This window comes from Lissotriton helveticus, chromosome 7, assembly GCF_964261635.1.
Source record: "Lissotriton helveticus chromosome 7, aLisHel1.1, whole genome shotgun sequence".
NCBI classification, from domain to species: Eukaryota; Metazoa; Chordata; class Amphibia; order Caudata; family Salamandridae; genus Lissotriton; species Lissotriton helveticus.
In genome coordinates, this window is record NC_136068.1 from 1,789,589,595 (window position 1) to 1,789,610,398 (window position 20,804).

Consider the following 20,804-nt stretch of genomic DNA (forward strand, 5'->3'; position numbering starts at 1 on the left):
TTCCATTCCAGACTCGTGTATTTTATCTTCTTCTATTTCGTGATCTTATCTTCTTCTGTTTCTTTTGAATACTTTCATTATTAAAAAGGGAGATGTGTTGTAATGTGCTATTTACTAATACAGTCTCCCCACTGTGGTTCTCTGCCTGTCTGCTCAGCCTGTGGTGAGGTCATCTAGAATGTTAGGGTTAGTTTGTATGAAGCTAGGAATCAGTTGGTGTAATGGGCTGAGCAGAGAGGACCTTGCTCCTGGTGGGGCATTTCCAGGTATTACCAGAGATTACCAGATAATCTAAGGATCTTCCTATAATTGTATACCTGTTGATTACTACGTGAATAAACCTACTTATACCTTCTACAAGTGATGTCTGCGCTATTACTTCGTTTTAACACCACCCTTCTGGTATAATAAGCTGCTTCACAGTTTTCTATGTTAGCTTTATCCGTAGTCATTTTAAAAACAGGCGATGAATGGCTATTCCTTCTCCGCGCTTAATAGGGCGATCTTGTCTGAGGAGGAGCTTGTAATATATCAGAAGCGGAATCTTCATTCAGCCAAGTTTCTGTGAGAAACATAACGTCTGGGTGATTGTCCAAAATGAAATCATGAATTTCAATCTTGTGTTTGCTAAGTGACCTGCAATTAAGAAGTATGAACTTTAGTTTATGCTCTAGCTTGAGACCTACCATTGGTATTTCTGATTTAAATGAGCAAAGAATGCAGCACAAAGTTTCTGCCTTCGCAGTCAGAGTATGATAACATGGTTCAAGAAATGAAGGGTACAAGTCTTTTAGAGGTTTTGCCGAGTATCTCAAGGGCTGATTGGTCTGAAACGGGCAGTGGGGGTGGCCCCTGGCCTTGGACGGTCATGGACAGGCCCAGATGGGCTTGCCTTTGGTGCAACTCCGCTGTGCCGACAGGGCGTCCTCTGCGTGCATCCACTGCACATCCGGCCCAGCATGCTATTAAAATAGTGGAAATTCAGCCACTAGCCTATCCCCCTGCTGGAAGTAGGTGCAGCCAGGGGGAAGGAGCTATGACCCTCCGCTCAATCGGCATGAAATGCGTGGCGGACAGGGGACGCAGCCCATTATAAGAGGAAAAGTACAACGAACTAAAGGAAATATCAGCAAATTAAAAACTATGCAGACTTCTAAAACTAATGTCAGCCAAGAGGTAAGTCCGAAATTAGATGCTGTCCCTCACCGCGCTGTATGCCGCTTCTATATGCGCAGGAACTCTTGCACTATGGTACAGGGGTCCTGGATTGGTGCAAGGTAGATCCTTTTATTTAATGCCAGCCCTAGAGGAAATGCAAGGGTGCGCCATGGTATTATTGTAAATGCGTTGTTCCCTGCGTTTTGGAACTGTCGGAGCGTGGCGCCTCCAAATTTGGAGCAGCTCCGCACTGAGACATTTCCTTGTAAATATGCCTCCAAGATTGCTAGATCTAATTATTTTGTTCTTGCTCAGGAAGCTCAATCCACAAAAAGATCCCTGTACCTGGGACAGTTAGTAGTGTCTATCTATTTAACATGAGTGTACACTCCTCTGGTTATATTTTTACAAAATACCAGAGAAACCCCCCTTCCCTCTTCACGGTGAGTTGTGTATTCTCTAATGTCTTAATGTCCCCCGTAAATTACTATTCATATGTAAAATTTCAAGGTAGCCCTCAACTCAACCTGTCCAGTAATGTCTGCCCTCACTCTGGCAGTACATCCACCCACACTTAAACAAATATAGAAAAGAATGAAAAAATGTGTGGTGGAAAGGAAGGCACCTCACGGGCGAACAACCCTCGGGGATCTTGGCAGATGTTACCAATTCTATGCCCCTTTCTCATCATCGGTTGCCATTCCAATTCCAAACAAAAACAGTGTGCATAACACAAATATAGTACAACACATAAACTGAAATGCGTGCACAAAGGGGCTAGACAGAGAGTTTACGACAATAACTCACTAGTGTGACCAACATATAAGAGTGATATAAAATCATCAGACACACCCACTCTATAACTTTATTCTTCGTATTAGTGTGTACTGGTGAATTAAAACGGCTGGTAGCTTAATCTTGCATACCAATACCTGATACCGACATGTTTCACTGCCCCAATGCTTTCGGCAGATTCATCAGGGTATTTAACACTCGGTCACTGAACCAATTTTCAACATCTTTTTTTGGACACTGTTGAGTTGAGAAACACACCCATTAAAAACCATCAGAGACCATTCCTGTAACCAATCTGAATATCTTATTCTCAAAAGTATTAATAACAATTTCGAGGACAATTACCCCAGATCAGCACTGTCATCTCATACCGGCAGATCGTTTGGAATTGGAATGGCAACCGATGATGAGAAAGGGGCATAGAATTGGTAACATCTGCCAAGATCCCCGAGGGTTGTTCGCCCGTGAGGTGCCTTCCTTTCCACCACACATTTTTTCATTCTTTTCTATATTTGTTTAAGTGTGGGTGGATTTACTGCCAGAGTGAGGGCAGACATTACTGGACAGGTTGAGTTGAGGGCTACCTTGAAATTTTACATATGAATAGTAATTTACGGGGGACGGTAAGACATTAGAGAATACACACCTCACCGTGAAGAGGGAAGGGGGGTTTCTCTGGTATTTTGTAAAAATATAACCAGAGGAGTGTACACTCATGTTAAATAGATAGACACTACTAACTGTCCCAGGTACAGGGATCTTTTTGTGGATTGATGATTAGAGTGGAGGGCGATCTTTCTGCTCCCTCTTGGCTCCTCTTTGTTTTTGCACTGCTCAGGAAGCTGCCAATCATCTCTTAACAGGTTTAATCTGGCTCAACAGCTTCCTTAAAAGCAGTCAGATGGCTCCAATAAATCTGCATTCTGTAGTATGAGTCTCTCAGGTACATTAATAGGGGTGGCAAGTATAGGTTCTGTCACAGTTAGTTAATATTTAACTGTGTACCTCTGAAAACAGGTAGGAATGACATCAATCATGTTCTGAGTTAGGCAGCAGAACTGGGTGCAGGCAAGAGCCTCAGAGAGGAGATTTACAATAAGCGTGCCTATTGGAGTTCAGTAGTTGAGACAGTCACGTATAAAAAATGCTAAATCCACCTCCAGCATCCAAGATATTGCCTTGCATCGCCGTGGCATGTACTCAGTGCCCAGTTTACAAACCAGGGGGCATATTAGCAATAACCTCGTTAAAATTATCGCCGTTTTAGCAGCAGGAAACTGCCGCTAAAACGGCGATAATGGGCTTGCTAATATGCGTTATAGAATTCCAATAGAATCCCAGGTTAGATGTGCAGGACATCCATCCTGGGCTTCTATTGGAATTCCATAACGCATATTAGCAAGCCCATTATCGCCGTGTTAGCGGCAGTTTCCTGCGGCTAAAACGGCGATAATTTTAACGAGGTTCTTGTAAATATGCCCCCAGTTTCACTTTCTTTTTTAAAAAAAATATTTTTATTTGCATTTTATAATACATAAACATAAAAAGCATGTCAGCATTAAGCAACACACCCCACCCTTTCGCCCCCCTCTCTCCATGATTCATCCTTAGAAACAAGTCACTTTCTGCCACCTCAGCTAGACCCGGGAGGTTTCGTCCCTGACCCTCCCCTAGTATATCACAAAGTCTCGTAGCACCCTCTCTCCTATCCTGTTTGAGATACAGCTGTACCCCTACCGACTCACAGACCTCCATCCAGACCATGATATCTACGCCATTTGCCCTACACTCTTCCAAACTTTTTAGGACATCCCCGTGCTTTGTACGTGACCCTTTCAGCTGCCATGTACAGGTCCATGCCTCTTCTCCATTCCTCCATCTGCGGTAACATGGGTACCCCCCATCTCCTTGACACATCTCTCTTGGCAACCACTAGGGCCAGTGCTAGAAAAATCAACAGTGGGCGGGCCAGGTCTACAACGTTAGTCATGCCCAATAAGACCAGTTTGGGATCTAGTGGCAAAGTGGTCTCCAACACCTCCCCCAGTTCTCTCAGGATCTCAACCCAGTAGGTTTAAATTTCCGAGCAGGACCGGAGGACATGGAAGAAATCTCCACCATCTCTACCACAGCGCAGGCAGTTCGAGTCTCCGGCCCTTCCCATTTTATGTAGGCGCACTCGATCAAAGTAGGTCCTGTGGAGGATATTGTATTGGATAAGCCTTAAGCGGGATTTAATGGCCACCTCTCTCGGGTGCATCAGGACCGTATCCCAATCCACCGCATCAATTTCCCCCACATCGTTCTCCCATTTCCTCTTAAGACTCACTACCCCGTCCGGGATATTATTCATCACAGTTCTGTAGGTCAGTGAGACTGCCCTATTTGGGATTTGCTCCTGTAGGAGGCGGCCCTCCAGTGGTGCATACTCAGGGAGTATGCCTATCAAAGTCTCCTCTGCCCACCAAGCGTGTTTCAGCTGTGTGTACTTGAAATATTGTCTGCAACATAATCCGTATTCTGCCCTAAGGGCCTGGAAGGACTTCAGCGCCCCATTTTTCATCACATCACCTAGTGTTGATATTCCTATAACATCCCATCTCTGGAACCACTTTAGTTTACTCAATTCCCTCAACCAAGCACATTGCCACAGTGGTGTCTGCCTCGTCGGCTTCCGTTCCCAGTCCGTACACCTCATCGCCCGTTCCCAAAGGTCCAGGGTAACTCTAGTGGCAGGAAGCAACCTATCTTTCCCCACACCCTCGTAAAGATAGTGAGTGAATGTGCGTTTCTCCATGCCATGTCGCTCTAGTGCATAGGTAGGATGTGTAGCTGGGGCATGCATCCAGTCATTGATGGGCGTCAAATGTTCTGCCCAATAGTAGGCCTCAATATTAGGTAATGAGATTCCACCATTGTATTGATGCCTTTGGAGGGTCGTCAGTGCTCGGGGTTGCTTACCCAGCCACTGGAAGGCCCTAAGTTCCACATTGATATCTCGGAACACCCGTTGTGAGATGGGGAAATATTCATTTTGGAGAGCATACAAGTATCTGTCTGTCCTAGTCTTAACCCCCAAATGTCCCCATTATGTCTAACCGCACAAGCCAGAACCTCAATCGTAAGGGCAAAAAGCAGGGGGGACAGAGGGCATCCCTTTCTAGTCCCCCGTATCACCGGGAAATCTCTGGATAACTTACCATTGACCTTAACGCGTGCTCTGGAGTCAGTGTAGAGCAACTGTACCCAAGCCCGAAACTTAGGGCCGAAGCCAAAACGCAGTAATACAACATCAAGGAATGGCCAGTGGACAGCATCAAACGCTTTTTCTGCTTCTAGTGACAGAAACAAATGAGGGTCGTGCCTCGTGTTCACGTCCTGGAGCCAGTTATGAGTCCGACGGAGATTTAATCTCGTGGCCCTATCGGGCAGAAAAAAGGTATGGTCAAGGTGTACTAGTCCCGGTATCACCCGCCGCAGCCGGGGAGCAAGCTTCACCTCTACATTTAAGAGGGAGATGGGGCGATACGATGCACAGTCGTCTACCGGCTTACCCCCCATTTCCTCTCAAGACTCACCACCCCGTCCGGGATATTATTTATCACAGTTCTGTAACTCAGTGAGACTGCCCTATTTGGGATTTGCTCCTGGAGGAGGCGGCCCTCCAGTGGTGCATACTCAGGGAGTATGCCTATCAAAGTCTCCTCTGCCCACCAAGCGTGTTTCAGCTGTGCGTACTTGAAATATTGTGTGCGACATAATCCGTATTCTGCCCTAAAGGCCTGGAAGGACTTCAGCACCCCATTTTTCATCACATCACCTAGTGTTGATATTCCTATATCATCCCATCTTTGGAACCCCTTTAGTTTACTCAATTCCCTCAACCAGGCACATTGCCACAGTGGTGTCTGCCTCGTCAGCTTCCGTTCCCAGTCCGTACACCTCATCGCCCGTTCCCAAATGTCCAGGGTAACTCTAGTGGCAGGAAGCAACCTATCTTTCCCCACACCCTCGTAAAGATAGTGAGTGAATGTGCGTTTCTCCATGCCATGTCGCTCTAGTGCATAGGTAGGATGTGTAACTGGGGCATGCATCCAGTCATTGATGGGCGCCAAATGTTCTGCCCAATAGTAGGCCTCAATATTAGGTAATGAGATTCCACCATTGTCTTGATGCCTTTGGAGGGTCGTCAGTGCTCGGTGTTGCTTACCCAGCCACTGGAAGGCCCTAAGTTCCACATTGATATCTCGGAACACCCTTTGTGAGATTAGGAAATATTCATTTTGGAGAGCATACAAATATCTTAGGAGCATCATCATTTTGAACACATCCTCTACAAAATTATTTGTTACTCTTTTAATGTTACTGTCATAGGAGCGAGTCCTGTCCAGTGTCACAAATATCCCCAAATATACAAACCCCTCCCCTGTCATCTGCAGGCTTCCCGGTAGATCTGCCCATTCGTCCCGGCCCTTAGAGCCATAGAGGATCGACTTGTGCCAATTTATTTGGTATCCTGCACAAGCCCCGTATCGATCCAGTTCTGCGAATAGAGCCCCTATCGTCGTAGCAGGGGGCGTTATGTACAGGAGGACATTGTCCACGTATAGCGATATTTTCTCCTCTGCAGTATCTGTCTGTCCTAGTCAGAACCCCCAAATGTCCCCATTTTGTCTAACCGCACAAGCCAGAACCTCAATTGTAAGGGCAAAAAGCAGGGGGGACAGAGGGCATCCCTTTCTAGTTCCCCGTCTCACCAGGAAATCTCTGGATAATTTACCATTGACCTTAACGCGTGCTCTGGGGTCAGTGTAGAGCAACTGTACCCAAGCCCGAAACTTAGGGCCAAAGTCAAAACGCAGTAATACAACATCAAGGAATGGCCAGTGGACAGCATCAAACGCTTTTTCTGCTTCTAGTGACAGAAACAAATGAGGGTCGTGCCTCGTGTTCACGTCCTGGAGCCAGTTATGAGTCCGACGGAGATTTAATCTCGTGGCCCTATCGGGCAGAAAAAACGTTTGGTCAAGGTGTACTAGCCCCGGTATCACCCGCCGCAGCCGGAGAGCAAGCTTCACCTCTACATTTAAGAGGGAGATGGGGTGATACGATGCACAGTCGTCTACCGGCTTACCCTCCATTTCCTCTTAAGACTCACCACCCCATCTGGGATATTATTCATCACAGTTCTGTAGGTCAGTGAGACTGCCCTATTTGGGATTTGCTCCTGGAGGAGGCGGCCCTCCAGTGGTGCATACTCAGGGAGTGTGCCTATCAACGTCTCCTCTGCCCACCAAGTGTGTTTCAGCTGTGCATACTTGAAATATTGTGTGCGACATAATCCGTATTCTGCCCTAAGGGCCTGAAGGGCTTCAGCACCCCATTTTTCATCACATCACCTAGTGTTGATATTCCTATATCATCCCATCTCTGGAACCCCTTTAGTTTACTCAATTCCCTCAACCAGGCACATTGCCACAGTGGTGTCTGCCTCGTCGGCTTCCGTTCCCAGTCCGTACACCTCATCGCCCGTTCCCAAATGTCCAGGGTAACTCTAGTGGCAGGAAGCAACCTATCTTTCCCCACACCCTTGTAAAGATAGTGAGTGAATGTGCGTTTCTCCATGCCATGTCACTCTAGTGCATAGGTAGGATGTGTAGCTGGGGCATGCATCCAGTCATTGATGGGCGCCAAATGTTCTGCCCAATTGTAGGCCTCAATATTAGGTAATGAGATTCCACCATTGTATTGATGCCTTTGGAGGGTCGTCAGTGCTCGGTGTTGCTTACCCAGCCACAGGAAGGCCCTAAGTTCCACATTGATATCGCGGAACACCCGTTGTGAGATGGGGAAATATTCATTTTGGAGAACATACAAATATCTTGGGAGCGTCATCATTTTGAACACATCCTCTACAAAATTATTTGTTACTCTTTTAATGTTCCTGTCATAGGAGCGAGTCCTGTCCAGTGTCACAAATATCCCCAAATATACAAACCCCTCCCCTGTCATCTGCAGGCTTCCCGGTAGATCTGCCCATTCGTCCTGGCCCTTAGGGTCATAGAGGATCGACTTGTGCCAATTTATTCGGTATCCTGCACAAGCCCCGTATCGATCCAGTTCTGCGAATAGAGCCCCTATCGTCGTAGCAGGGGGCGTTATGTACAGGAGGACATCGTCCACGTATAGGGATATTTTCTCTTCTGCAGTATCTGTCTGTCCTAGTCGGAACCCCCAAATGTCCCCATTTTGTCTAACCGCACAAGCCAGAACCTCAATCGTAAGGGCAAAAAGCAGAGGGGACAGAGGGCATCCCTTTCTAGTCCCCCGTCTCACCAGGAAATCTCTGGATAACTTATCATTGACCTTAACGCGTGCTCTGGGGTCAGTGTAGAGCAACTGTACCCAAGCCCGAAACTTAGGGCCGAAGCCAAAACGCAGTAATACAACATCAAGGAATGGCCAGTGAATAGCATCAAACGCTTTTTCTGCCTCTAGTGACAGAAACAAATGAGGGTCGTGCCTCGTGTTCACGTCCTGGTGCCAGTTAGGAGTCCGACGGACATTTAATCTCGTGGCCCTATCGGGCAGAAAAAACGTTTGGTCAAGGTGTACTAGCCCCGGTATCACCCGCCGCAGCCGGAGACAAGCTTCACCTCTACATTTAGGAGGGAGATGGGGCAATACGATGCACAGTCGTCTACCGGCTTACCCTCCTTATGTATCGGTATTATTGTAGCCAAACGGAGATCCAATGGTAACTCTCTCTCCTGGGCCGCCTTCTCAAAGAATCCTAGCATATGTCGTAGCAGCAAGTTCGCTGTCTTTTTAAAAAATTCTGCTGGGAATCCGTTGGGACCCGGGGACTTCCCTGCCCGTAGTTTGGCCAGGGCTGTTTTAACTTCGTCTAATGTGAAGCCATCCTCCAGCTCCCTCTGATCCTCATCCGTCAGTCGGGAGCTCAATGTGCTCCATATAGTGGAGCGCGTGTTCCTGCGTCCCCAAGTCCCTAGCTTCGTAAAATGTTTTGTAGTATTCAGCGAAGGTCTCCGCTATCTGTTCATCTGTTCTCATCAAGTTCCCCCGGGCATCCCTAACTAACTCCACCCACCTGGCGTCCCTCTCCTTTCTGCTGAGCAACGCCAACAACTTTCCGGACTTGTCGCCCACATCATATAAGCGATGCAATGTCGCCAGTGCCTGCATCCTAGCCTCCCCTGTAACCAAGTTTCTATACTGGCGCTGCAGATCCTGCAGGCGTCTGAGGGTCCCTTCTGCCTTAGTGTGCTGATGCTCCCGTTCCAGTGTCAGTATCTAGGTTTCCAGGGACCCCCCAGTTTCACTTTCACTTTGTACAGTGTGCATGCAGAACAGCACACTCCGGTGTCCCCTCCATACGAGGAGCTTGCTGGAATACTAGTGGACCACAGATCAATGACGCTTCTCTCAGTTCGAGCCACTCACCTGCCCGCCAATCCCTCTGAACACCGGGATGATAGGGGGGCAGCCATGCCACTTCCAGCATGTGCTTTTAAAAGGCAGTATTCGAGGACAGCCAGTTCCATTTCAAGCCCCAATCTTAAAAACTCAGGAAGTTTTCGCCTCCTTCTCCCTGCAAATATTTGTTCTGTCTGTCTAGTGCCTGGAGACCCTCTCAGAAGAAGCCTTCCACCAACACCCGAGGAAGTAATACACGGAGAAAGGATGTGCAAAATGAAATCACAGTAAGACATTGTAATTGGGTTCAAAGTTTTGCTGTGTGAAAGTTAGGCTTAAGGTTTTTGCAGGACAGAAACCAGCCATGGGTGGTGCTCAGCTAGGGCCTGCACATCACAAGGTCCTGTGATGTGCAGGGCCTTAGAGCTGCTTTAAGGACCAGAAAGCCATGAACAATGTGGAGAAACATCCAGGACTGGAAGTTGTCCATGCCACCAGGGGTAAAACATAGGAATCGCTGATTATGGGCAGAAGGGCAGAAAGGCTCAATGCAAGGCGAGGGCTTATTTTCCACGCCCAGGTATCAGCTCTACCATATTTTCTCTTAGTCATTTCCACTTACAGACAGAATGGAGTTCACCTTTTCTTCTCCTTTTTTATCTCCAGTTCCATCAACAACCGCTGAGCCAAATGGACTGATGTGTTATTCCTGCTTGTCGGAAAAGTCTGGATCCTGCCCGGACCCGGGGACCATGGAGTGCTCTGGGATGGAGGACAAGTGCTTGCAGTTTGTCATAACTGTGACCACAGGTAATGGTGAAGATGGGACTGTGGGTCAGATCCAACCTCAGGCCAAAAGGCACTGTTGCCCCAAGACTAAAAACTGCATCTTTATGTTACCGCTTTATGTAGTGTAGAGCTCGCTTCTAGGCACAGATGGTTGTCTTTTGAGAAATATGGTACCACAATATCATTGTAAAAATATTGTCTGACAGAAATATTGTCCTATTTGAAATAATATTACAAATGTACACGCAATGGGACAATAATATTGTACACAATTTTTAAAATAATCTATGTCAGACGATATTTCTGCATGCAATCTTCTAACATACACCGTACACGAAACAGTTGGGGTGCAGGGTTCAGTTGTGGGAAATGTAATTGGGACAATGCCAAATAGCAGAATACGCAGTTAGCCCTTAGAAATTTCCATCACATATAGCTGCACATTTACACATTCACAGCATTGTCCTGTCCATCTTGTCCTGTCCCTCACTGGGTACCAGCAAGAGCATATCATAGGTTTGTCCCATGTCTTGAGCCACAGTTACCATGCTTTTGATCTGGCACATGCGTGGGTGCCACGTACGGGAAGAGATCTCAGCCAGGCTGAGCAAATCCATACACTGCCATCAAGGATGCCTGTTCGTAAACAGCCTTAATGCGCCCAACACAAAGTGGCACTCTGTCATGTCTAAAGAGAAACATAGATTGATTGAAGAGTACAAGGGTTGAGTGCTCTCAGCTAGTTGTGGGTTTTGGCAGAGAATTGTGGCATCCCTTGCTGAAACAGAAAGAGCCGGAGTAGGTAAGCTGTGGCCTCTGCTGATGTGACGGAAGACCATCCACCATATGTTGAGATCCCCACCTGGCTGATGGTGGGGTAAAGGAGCTGTTTATTACATTGTTGAAATACCATATCTGCATTTCTATTTACAGGTCTGGTGGGCTACAAAGCAGCCTTCTCTGGATGTGCAAGTGAAAGTTACTGCAGGAATTCACCGGTCCTAAAGTCACTGGGACTAACAGTCAAAATTGACATTAACTGCACAAGTGGTGACACTAGCCCAACCTCAAGGCCCAGCACTACTCTTGAAGACAGCACCGATGACAGCATTGGGACTGACATCGCCAGCACCGATAACACCACTGACAACAGCGGTGTGACCAGCAACCCTAACATGCATCACAGCACAGGTTTCACCACAGGAACAAGTTTCATGAGGGACAACAAGACAAGCACAAGTTCCAACATCACCTCCAGCACCAATCCCAGCATGAACATCAGCACCAGCAGTAGCCCCAGCACCAGTCATATGATCACAAGTACCCTCACCAACAGCATGAGTAGCGGATCAACCCAAGAGAACAGCACTGCCAAGAGTGGCACCAACGGCATCAACCAGGGGCATCATCTGCTCTTATTAGCCCTGACTGTGCTGTTTCTGCTTAAACTCTTTACCTAACCTCAGGTAGCATGAGGATGTTCAGAGCTGTTTATATCCTTGCCCAAGCATTCTTGAAGCACTGAAGATTTTAAACAAAATCTTCACTACTCTGTTCACCGGGCGAAATAGACCAGCACCTTCCCCCCACTGAGAGTAGGGTCAAGATAGTAGTTGTGGAAACCAATGTACCTTTTAATGGTTTAGCACACAACATGTTGGTATTAAAATTTATTACACTAGTAAATGCAACATGAATGTCTGAACCACCATCCCAGCAGTGCATCTACTGAGACAGGTGAACAACTTGACACCCCATTGCTCATGACATGTTTCATTGAAGCTCTGGTAAAAATCCATCTGTCCTCCTGCCAAATGCATTATGTACCCTTTCCAGACTTCATTTCTAGTTTCATTGAAAGGCCACCCGAGGCACCATCAACACCTCTGCATTTAATATGACTTAGTAACAGGATTTATGTGGCTGAAGGAGGGGGTGCCTACAAAGCAGTTGCTTTGTTATGCAGTTGTTTCAGCATGTCCTCTTGGACAAAGAGGACATTACTAATGTTTGTATCTGACCATGAGGAGTATGAGGTTATAACTAACATCCCAGTGCACTAAGGATGGGGCTGGTGGTTTCCAGGCAAGTAACAAACATTTAATGATGCAAGTCCTCAATAGCTGCCCTGATACAGATGCTTTAATTCTCAGAAGACTTTGACTCCTTCCCAAGATGGTCCATGGCTGGAACTAGGAACAGCAATTCATAGAAAGACTAGAGTTCAGCCACAGTTGACCATTGTATTCTGGGTATACCGAGCCTCATGCTCTATACATGTCTGTATGTCCTGAACAAATTGTCACTTCGAGTTGTACTTTTTTTTATTAGTGAAGGGACATTAAGTAACTTCTGAAGGTATAGATGTAGCTCTACACCTTTTTCTTATTTGAGTGAGCTATATGTGAATGTTTGTAGCAAAGCAATAAATATGAGAGTTACAAACTTTTTATTTAGTTTTTTTACTTCCTGCAAAACTGTTGAGTACATTTCAGATACTATGAATGATTGTTTGGGATGCAAGAAAAAACGGTTAAAATATTTGAATTGAGTACACACTTTTATCTATTTAAGTTTAAACATACCTTTATGCCTGCAACAATGCAGATTTACTGACATTTACATATTTTTAAACATGTCTTTTAAACATACTAAGTACCACACAAGTATTGTTTCTTGGAGCCCGAGATATAATTAGTTCACAAACAGTGCAGGTCACCTTCCTCGTGTTGACCTTCTTTTCTCCAGGTGGAAAGTAGTAAAGAAGGACCAGATGATACTCTCCTTTCTTGTTTTTCTTTGTTCCTCCAAGTCATCTTCTTCACCAAGGATGTCATCTGGTGGATTTCAAGATGCCATTCTCCTAGGTTTTACCCCCAAAAAACACCAACAAATGTAAAAGGAGCAGTAAACACAAAAGGTGTCTCCTGGCAATGTTGTTGGAGGAATGAGTAATTTGGGTGGGGTGCTATAACTTCTAGAATAAAAAGCTTCTTAACCAATTAAATGCTTTCTTTTGAAGTTACATGGGTTCGCGCTGTAGTGTAGTTCCTATATTCCTAATAGGCTCTGCGCATTGGAATAATATGCCCTTCAGATTAGACATAGGACTGAGGTTGACTACGTCTCTATTGAATATATTAGACTTAATAGTGAGTGCCAGCTAGCCCAGAGGTCACTAGAAACTTTCTCAAATAAACAATTAGGGTTTAGTTTCTGACAACCGCATGAATATGACAACTTTATTTCCCAAGAATAAGAAATGTATCTCTAGAGTCGCGGAAACAATAGATAAGAATTTCACTCAGTCAATCGTGCATGCTTCGTTTCTACAGAGGTGCAGAGAAATAGAGAGACGGTGTCTTTCAATAAAAGGGTTTATTGAATAGTCTTCTTCCTCAAGCACAAGAAATGAACTGCTACAATCGTAATGCAGACTGCAAAGTATAATGTGTACAGCAAGAACAATATTATGATATAATATTGTACGAGCATTGTATGGTTTTCTAAGTCATATAAAATATATACATAAATAACAATGACTAAAAAATACTCAACTGGTGTTTCTAAAATACGCCTACCCCGGTGTACCTAACCTAAGTCTTGTACGAGGGAAGAAGTAAGTATTTGTGTAGCACAGGTGTTGTTTTCTTTGCCAAGAATCTATCCAAGATTTCTCTTAGGTTCTAATCAGCTCCATACCTTCGTTTAGAATGAAGGTGGTCTGGCATCTCTGACTCAGACTTGATTTACCAACACCCCACAAGGGGAGCTTGGAAACAGTGGAGCTGGATTCTCAGCAAGAGAAAGGACAGCTTCTCGATCTGTGCGTCAGCTGGAGGGTCGGCTTCTTTCGGCACTTGCTGTAGCGAGCTGTGTCGGGCAAGTAGATAGTCGAACTGCTCCGAACCGCCATGTCTTGCTAGGGCAAGTGAAGGCATATTTATACCTGGACGATGCCTTGTTTGACATAAAGTCGGGCATATTAACGTCAGTTAAGAACCCCAAGGGAATAGTAGTTCTTTGTCAAGTACATGATTTCTTGGACAAATCAATATTCAAGCAAGGGGTGGTCCCTGACTGCTTAAGCCAATTTTCCTAGAAATCGTTGTGACTTTTTCGGTACGGGTAGAAGTAGCCATGCCTGTATTTGGACTGCATGGGCTATGTCTAAATAAGGGTATGATTTCTATGGCTATATAAGGGCAATGTGATTTGTACCTATATAAGGACATGAATCTGGAATGTTCGCTCGGATCCTAAAACGCCCACTCCGCTTTATTATGTACGACATTACTAAGTTCTAAAACACATAAAACATATCTAAAGCATGATGTGTTAAAATCCCATCCAAAATACAAAAATTGCATTTGAAATGGTTGTATATGAAAAAGGAGCGTTAGTGCTGTACGCATGTTAAAAACAATGTTTTTCAATCAAAGCATATAATATGATATTGGAAAGGTTAGCTGAATAAATCACTAAAATACATTTATGAAATGGCTCTTAAATATAGAAGAAAAAAGGTCGAGACCATTCCATGGCAGAATATATAATACTGTTCAAATGTGGACAAGGTTAAATATTGTCTCTGGAAGTCTTTCAAAGAATCCTTGTTCTCTAAGAATAGTTTTACTTTAAGCAGAAGACTCTGTGCCAAAAGGAAAAAATAACATTTGGAAAAAAAAAGTCTGATCGTAGAGGTTTCAAAGTTAGAACTTTGTTTTGGACAAAATGAAGGTCAAATACAAATTCTCTCAGAACACTGTGTGCTAACTTCAAAAGTCAGTTTCATTGTTTGGAGAAAACATCAAATCTTCTAAGCTGGTAAAGAATTTTTCTACTACTGTAGGTGAAAGTTGTACTACCTCGTTAAGCAGATCAACTGCACATAGATGTGAAGCATCGCCGTCAGCCGTATTAGCAATGCTCGAAGTATATGGTACCTGCGTGCCTGGTGCTCCATGTATCTCACTGTCTGCATTTTGCGTCTGTGAGATCTCAATGAATGCCATCATCAGGATCGGTAGCCGCTGGGGACAACACAGTGCATGAGCCATTACTGGTTGAAGCAAAGTATCAACTTCCTTTGGCATGACTGATGGAAGTGTCAGACAGATGTTTAGCACGCATTCTTCTCCACTGTAGAACAGGTAAGATGCAATCTTGCCAGATTGGTCAAAATGATAGAAACCACGTGGTGTTCAGATCTCTTAAACGGGCCCAGCCCAAGAGTTATACCATGCGCTCACGACACGTCATTGCTAGAAGAGTGTTTTCCAAGGTGATTTGGGTTTCGATGCTGACTTGACTTGCCATATCGGAGCAGAAGAGACAAAAATAGTATTCCTGCTACGAGTCCCAAAATGAGAGGCAGGCCACCAAACACAGAGTGTATGAAGTTTGGAAAAATGCCTAGGACTGCTTCAAAGGGTGCTAACAGTCCCGAAAAAAATACATGTACAATACCACTGGTATCAGACATGTTTAAGATACGACCTAACATTTCTGAAAAATGTACGGGGCAGTTTGTGGATAAAAGGGCATGTATCTCTGCAGAAGTCCTTGCGACTTGCAGATCATACATTTCTCTGGACGAGGTAAGTGGCACAGATTTTTGTAAAAGAATGCCTTTCATTCTGCTTAAAGTATCAATTCATATAGAAGAGATGTTCAGTGAAGGCCATAACGGCGACTCCCCGTCTGTCTTGGTTTGAGGAAATAATACTTGCATACAGAAAGTGACCCTGGCTGACACAGTTACGAGATAGGCTATTCCCGGCAACATGCCACGGCAGCTGTGATCATTTAACGTAATATAGCTTCCATTAGAAAGCAGCTAAAAGTTGGATCAATCACTGCAGCTGGAGAACCTTGCAGGTGACAGGATAAGTTGTTCGAGGAACCATCGCAGGCCCCATGTAAGTTAATACCCTGACATAAGAGTGTCCCGCTTAGTGAGTTTTTGCAGCTTGCACCACTAATAAATACCTCTTTTCCCCCACTCCAACATCTGTTTTGGTAAATCCCAGGTTGACTTGATGTATTCTTTACCCAACCTTTCATTACGCCTGATGGTATATGTTTTAAGCAATACTGAAACTGGGCAATTGTCACAGGCAGAGTGATAGTTCTGTGTATTATCCATTCTGTTGCTGGTTTTTCAGAAATAGTTTCTCAATGCTCAGCACCATATAGTCTCCTCCTCTTTGTGCCAAAGTGATTTGTTTATCTGCGAGGTTAAATTCAGAAAACAATGACGCAGTGTTGATTAGACACCATGGCTCAAAGCCATAACGAAGATTTTGTAACGTCCCGGCTAAAAGCATTATAGAATGCAATTGTGACTGTCCATGCTGGAACATGAGCAAGTCATTTTCCATTATATCAATGGCAGAGTGATGGAGCAAGGATCCGCACGCAATGCGACTTGTCCTCTCGACATAACATTAATGTGCTAACCAATATGTTTGTCTTATTAATATTGCATTTCACAACACATTGGGTGTCTAGAAGAAGCTTGGATATGTACTTTAACTAATGTAATCTGCTTGCAAATAAAATTGCAACTGCTACGCGGGATTTCTTACTGCGCATGCGTCTGTCACACTCATGTGACATGACGTATTCTTTGCTTTGGAGGGAATCTTTTGCTTCTGCGCATTAAAACTAAGATGGCTGCTCTGTGTTACAGCATGCATGAAGCTTGCACTGCTGCTTTTGCTAAGATGTTTGTTCTGCCTAATTTTTAATGCAATAGTTAAAATAAAGTAATGGGAATAGAGTAGAGATAAGTGGTATACAGTACATTCAGTTATTCTTTGTTCTAAAAGTGTTTCTTTTCTATTTCTCATATGTATCAAACTATGGGCCTGACATATTTCTGAACTACATCTTTGGAAGAACTGCGACTGCGCAGAAATGCTAAAGTCCATGAAGCACTGACCTTTGAAACTCGGCCAACTCCTAACTTGCTAGAAGATGTTCATGGGAACGTCAACTCCTGACCCCTGTGAAGGAAGCTAAACATAAATATGGACTACATTGTAATCATTATTGATACATTCACTGCCGGTTGGAATAAAACATACATGGGAAAATAAATTGATGGGCGGGAACGCAAACATTAATATTCATTCAAAAAGTCTCATTTTGCTATGGTGTGATGACCTCTCCTCATTCTTTTGTCCAATCAAAATTGGGGATCCTTACACTTGCAACATTGGGGGGTGGTACACTGACCTTGAAAATAGTATAACTATGGTAGGCTTAGCTAGTTAATTTGCCCGACTTGTCCGAATAGCTGACCTGTCACTGACCCAACACACTCAATAGGTGATCGGGAGTGGAGGTGCTGGGGGAGCCCTCTGTCAGAAGGTTCAAAACCCAGATCGGGGTTTGGGAGTTGAAGTGCTGGCGACGCACTTTGTCAGAGAAAACAATAACTTTTACCGGGTTCTGGCTGTTAACTGCAGAGAGGGAGTAACGCAGGCTTTGCAACTTTAACTGCGGGTGCTGGTCTTAGCCCTTGGTGGTCCTGTCCTGATCCAATTTGGCCTTACCTGTCCTGATTCTGTTCTGCTCCTGCCTACCTTTATGGTGCCTGCACTTTCGGGGTTCTGTCCTTTAAACTGATGGGATGGGACTCCTTAACTGCCGTTCCCTCCCTAAGCACGCAGACAAAATCAACTTATTAATACTAAATCAGGAGTTGGATACACTGTTTCTTACTGAAACGTGGTTATCTGACTACTCTGATGCGGACATCGTCACTGCCCTCCCCCCGGGTTATCTGTGTCAAACTTTTCATAGACCCAGAGGGAGAGGTGGGGGATTGGCTCTAATCCATAGACAACAATTCATCTGTAGAACCTCTGAGGCTCACATTGATGACTGCGAGGGATGCAAATTCTCTATTCAAACCTCCCCGGCCCACACCTTGTCGGGACTCTTGATATATCGCCCCCCAGGTACCCCTGGGAAATTTCTTAATGCCATTACTGAAGCGGTTGCACAACTAGCCTCTTCTGCTTCTGACTTTCTTATAGTAGGCGATCTAAATTTGCATTTCATGGACCCCACCGATCGAATAGCGGTCGAGCTCCTTCAAGACCTGTCGTCTTTTAATATTCGTTTGATTAATAATGAGCCTACCCACGATAAAGGACACCTGCTAGACCCAGTTCTCACCAATGTCGCTAATATCACCACTGGTCCACCTCTGACTTTACCTTGGACCGACCACTTCCTAGTCCCGATCTCCTGGGATGTCCCCATTAAGATCCCTCAAACTAGGAAATCTCAAGTCACTGATAGACGGTGGCACAAACTTGTTTCTACAGAATGGGCTACCACTCTTTCAAACTCCATTCCTGTGTTTTCCTCTGACCTCAATATGGCTAATGAACAGTTTAACACCTGGATTACTTCCTCACTTGACAAATTAATCCCTAAAAAGGTCACTCTTAAACACACCAAAAGAGCGCCCTGTGCTCCATGGTATACCGCAGAACTCAAAGCTATGCGCCAGGAGTGCAAGAGGGCCGAACGCATATGGCGGAAAGATAAATCTATTACAAACAAAGGAGCGTATTCCACCTCCCTTGCAACTTATAAATCATCCATCCGCAAGGAAAAAACCATATTCTTTCAGCAAAGAATAGAAAAAGCATTATGCTCGAGCAAAGAATCTTATGCCATTCTGAAAGAGCTATTGAAACCCCCAGCTCCTGAACCAACAAGCCCCCCAGACCCCACTGTGGATCTGAAAAAATGCCAACAGTTGGCTAACTTCTTTCAAGCAAAGATCCAAAAAATCCTTGCCTCAATCCCCCCCGCCAGCCCATGCGAAGATAGCGGTCTTACGAACACCCAGACACTCAGTTGTCTCCCCTCTTGGGGCCAAGTAACCACCGAAGATGTGGAAAATACTCTAAAATCCATTAAAAGTGGATCTCCCAGAGACCCTGTCCCGCTTCGGACCCTGAAAGAAGTAACCCCCATCATTGTTCCCCCTCTTACCCACCTGATCAATGTTTCTCTCCAACAGGGCATTGTTCCCCTGAACTGGAAGGCTGCAGCTGTGAAGGCTCTACTGAAGAAGCCCTCCCTTGATCCCGAAAACCTGGCCAATTTTAGGCCAATCTCCCTTCTCCCTGGGATAAGCAAGATTGCCGAAAAATTGGTTAATAAAAAACTGTCTCAGTTCCTGGAAGACAATAACAAATTAAAAAACTCTCAGACAGGTTTCCGGCCAGGGCAGGGCACCGACATCGCCCTCCTGGCGGCGGTAGAGGAGGCCAGGACACTCTTAGACGAGGGAGGATCAGTGGCAGTGATCCTCCTCGACCTGAGTGCGGCCTTCGATACCGTCAATCACCAACTCCTCATTAAACGGCTCGAAAGAGTCGGTGTGGTAGGCTCTGCCCTATCCTGGCTCACATCCTTCTTGGACCAGCGTACTTTTCAGATCTGGGAAAACAACACCTGCTCCTCCGAAACTCCCCTCCAATGTGGTGTGCCTCAGGGCTCCTCCCTGAGCCCCACATTATTTAACATCTACATGTCCCCATTGGAGGAGGTTATCACCCCGTTCGGAGTGAGCGTCGTCAGCTATGCTGACGACACACAATTAGTGGTATCACTATCCCATCCCAATCGAAAACCAGCAGATTTACTTAACTGCCTTACGCAGGTTCAAAACTGGATGAACAGCTCAGCCTTGAAACTAAACGGAACAAAGACAGATGTCCTTCTTCTTGGTCAAAAAGGAATCATTCTCCCCCCAGATATCTGGCCTGATTGTTTGGGTCCTATTCCAGAACCAAAACAAGAAGTAAAAAGCTTAGGTGTGTGGCTAGATACTACTTTGTCTTTTTCCACACAAGCAAAAAAAGTAGCCGGGACATGCTTCGGCTTGCTGAAATCAGTGAGAAAGATCCTGCCCCTTTTGCCACCCAATTCCCAAAAACTGCTTATACAAGGCTTGATAATTTCTAGGCTTGATTTCAGCAATGTGATATATCTGGGCGCCCCGGAAGCAACACTGAATAAACTTCAGAGAATCCAAAACATAGCCGCCCGGATTCTCACTAAAACCCCTGCCAGAGACTCGGCCAAACCAGCATTGAAACTCCTCCACTGGCTTCCTATAAGGGAGAGAGTTAAATTTAAAGCCTTGTGTCTAGCCCACAAATTATTACAAAATCAAGGCCCTCCCATTCTTAGGAAATTTATCAAACCTTACAAATCCTGCAGATCCCTCAGATCGGACACGGAGAACTTCATCAGCGCTCCTAGAGTCAGGAGGGTACGCACAGGTGGAAGGCGGTTTACAGTCCAGACCGCAAGCCTCTGGAATGCACTCCCGCACGACCTGAGAACTGAACCACACTACCTCCGCTTCAGGAAGCAGCTGAAGACTTTTCTTTTTCCCTAATGATCCCTTCCTATCCGAACCACTGTATCCCCGTCCCATTCCTCACTCCCCCTCCGTCTGGTCCCCCCATGTCAGGTTTAGGGTAGGGTTCTTAGCGCTGGGATACCTACGGGTGACTACGCGCTCTAGAAGAGTTTTTTAATAATAATAATAAACTGACCCGAGCCCATCCTTAGTTCTTCACACC

The 20,804-nt window shown here is 45.3% G+C and overlaps 1 protein-coding gene across 1 annotated transcript in view; it reads left to right on the plus strand.

Annotated features, from left to right (window-relative positions):
* Window positions 1-12,628, plus strand: part of LOC144770770 (phospholipase A2 inhibitor and Ly6/PLAUR domain-containing protein-like) — a 235,278-nt gene extending 222,650 nt beyond the window's left edge. The window contains exons 4-5 of the mRNA XM_078655518.1: window positions 10,057-10,200; window positions 11,113-12,628. Of these exons, the coding sequence (XP_078511644.1) occupies window positions 10,057-10,200; window positions 11,113-11,639 (671 nt within the window). The 3' untranslated portion in view covers window positions 11,640-12,628. The remainder of the gene's footprint in view (window positions 1-10,056; window positions 10,201-11,112) is intronic.
* Window positions 12,629-20,804: the final 8,176 nt, after the last annotated feature.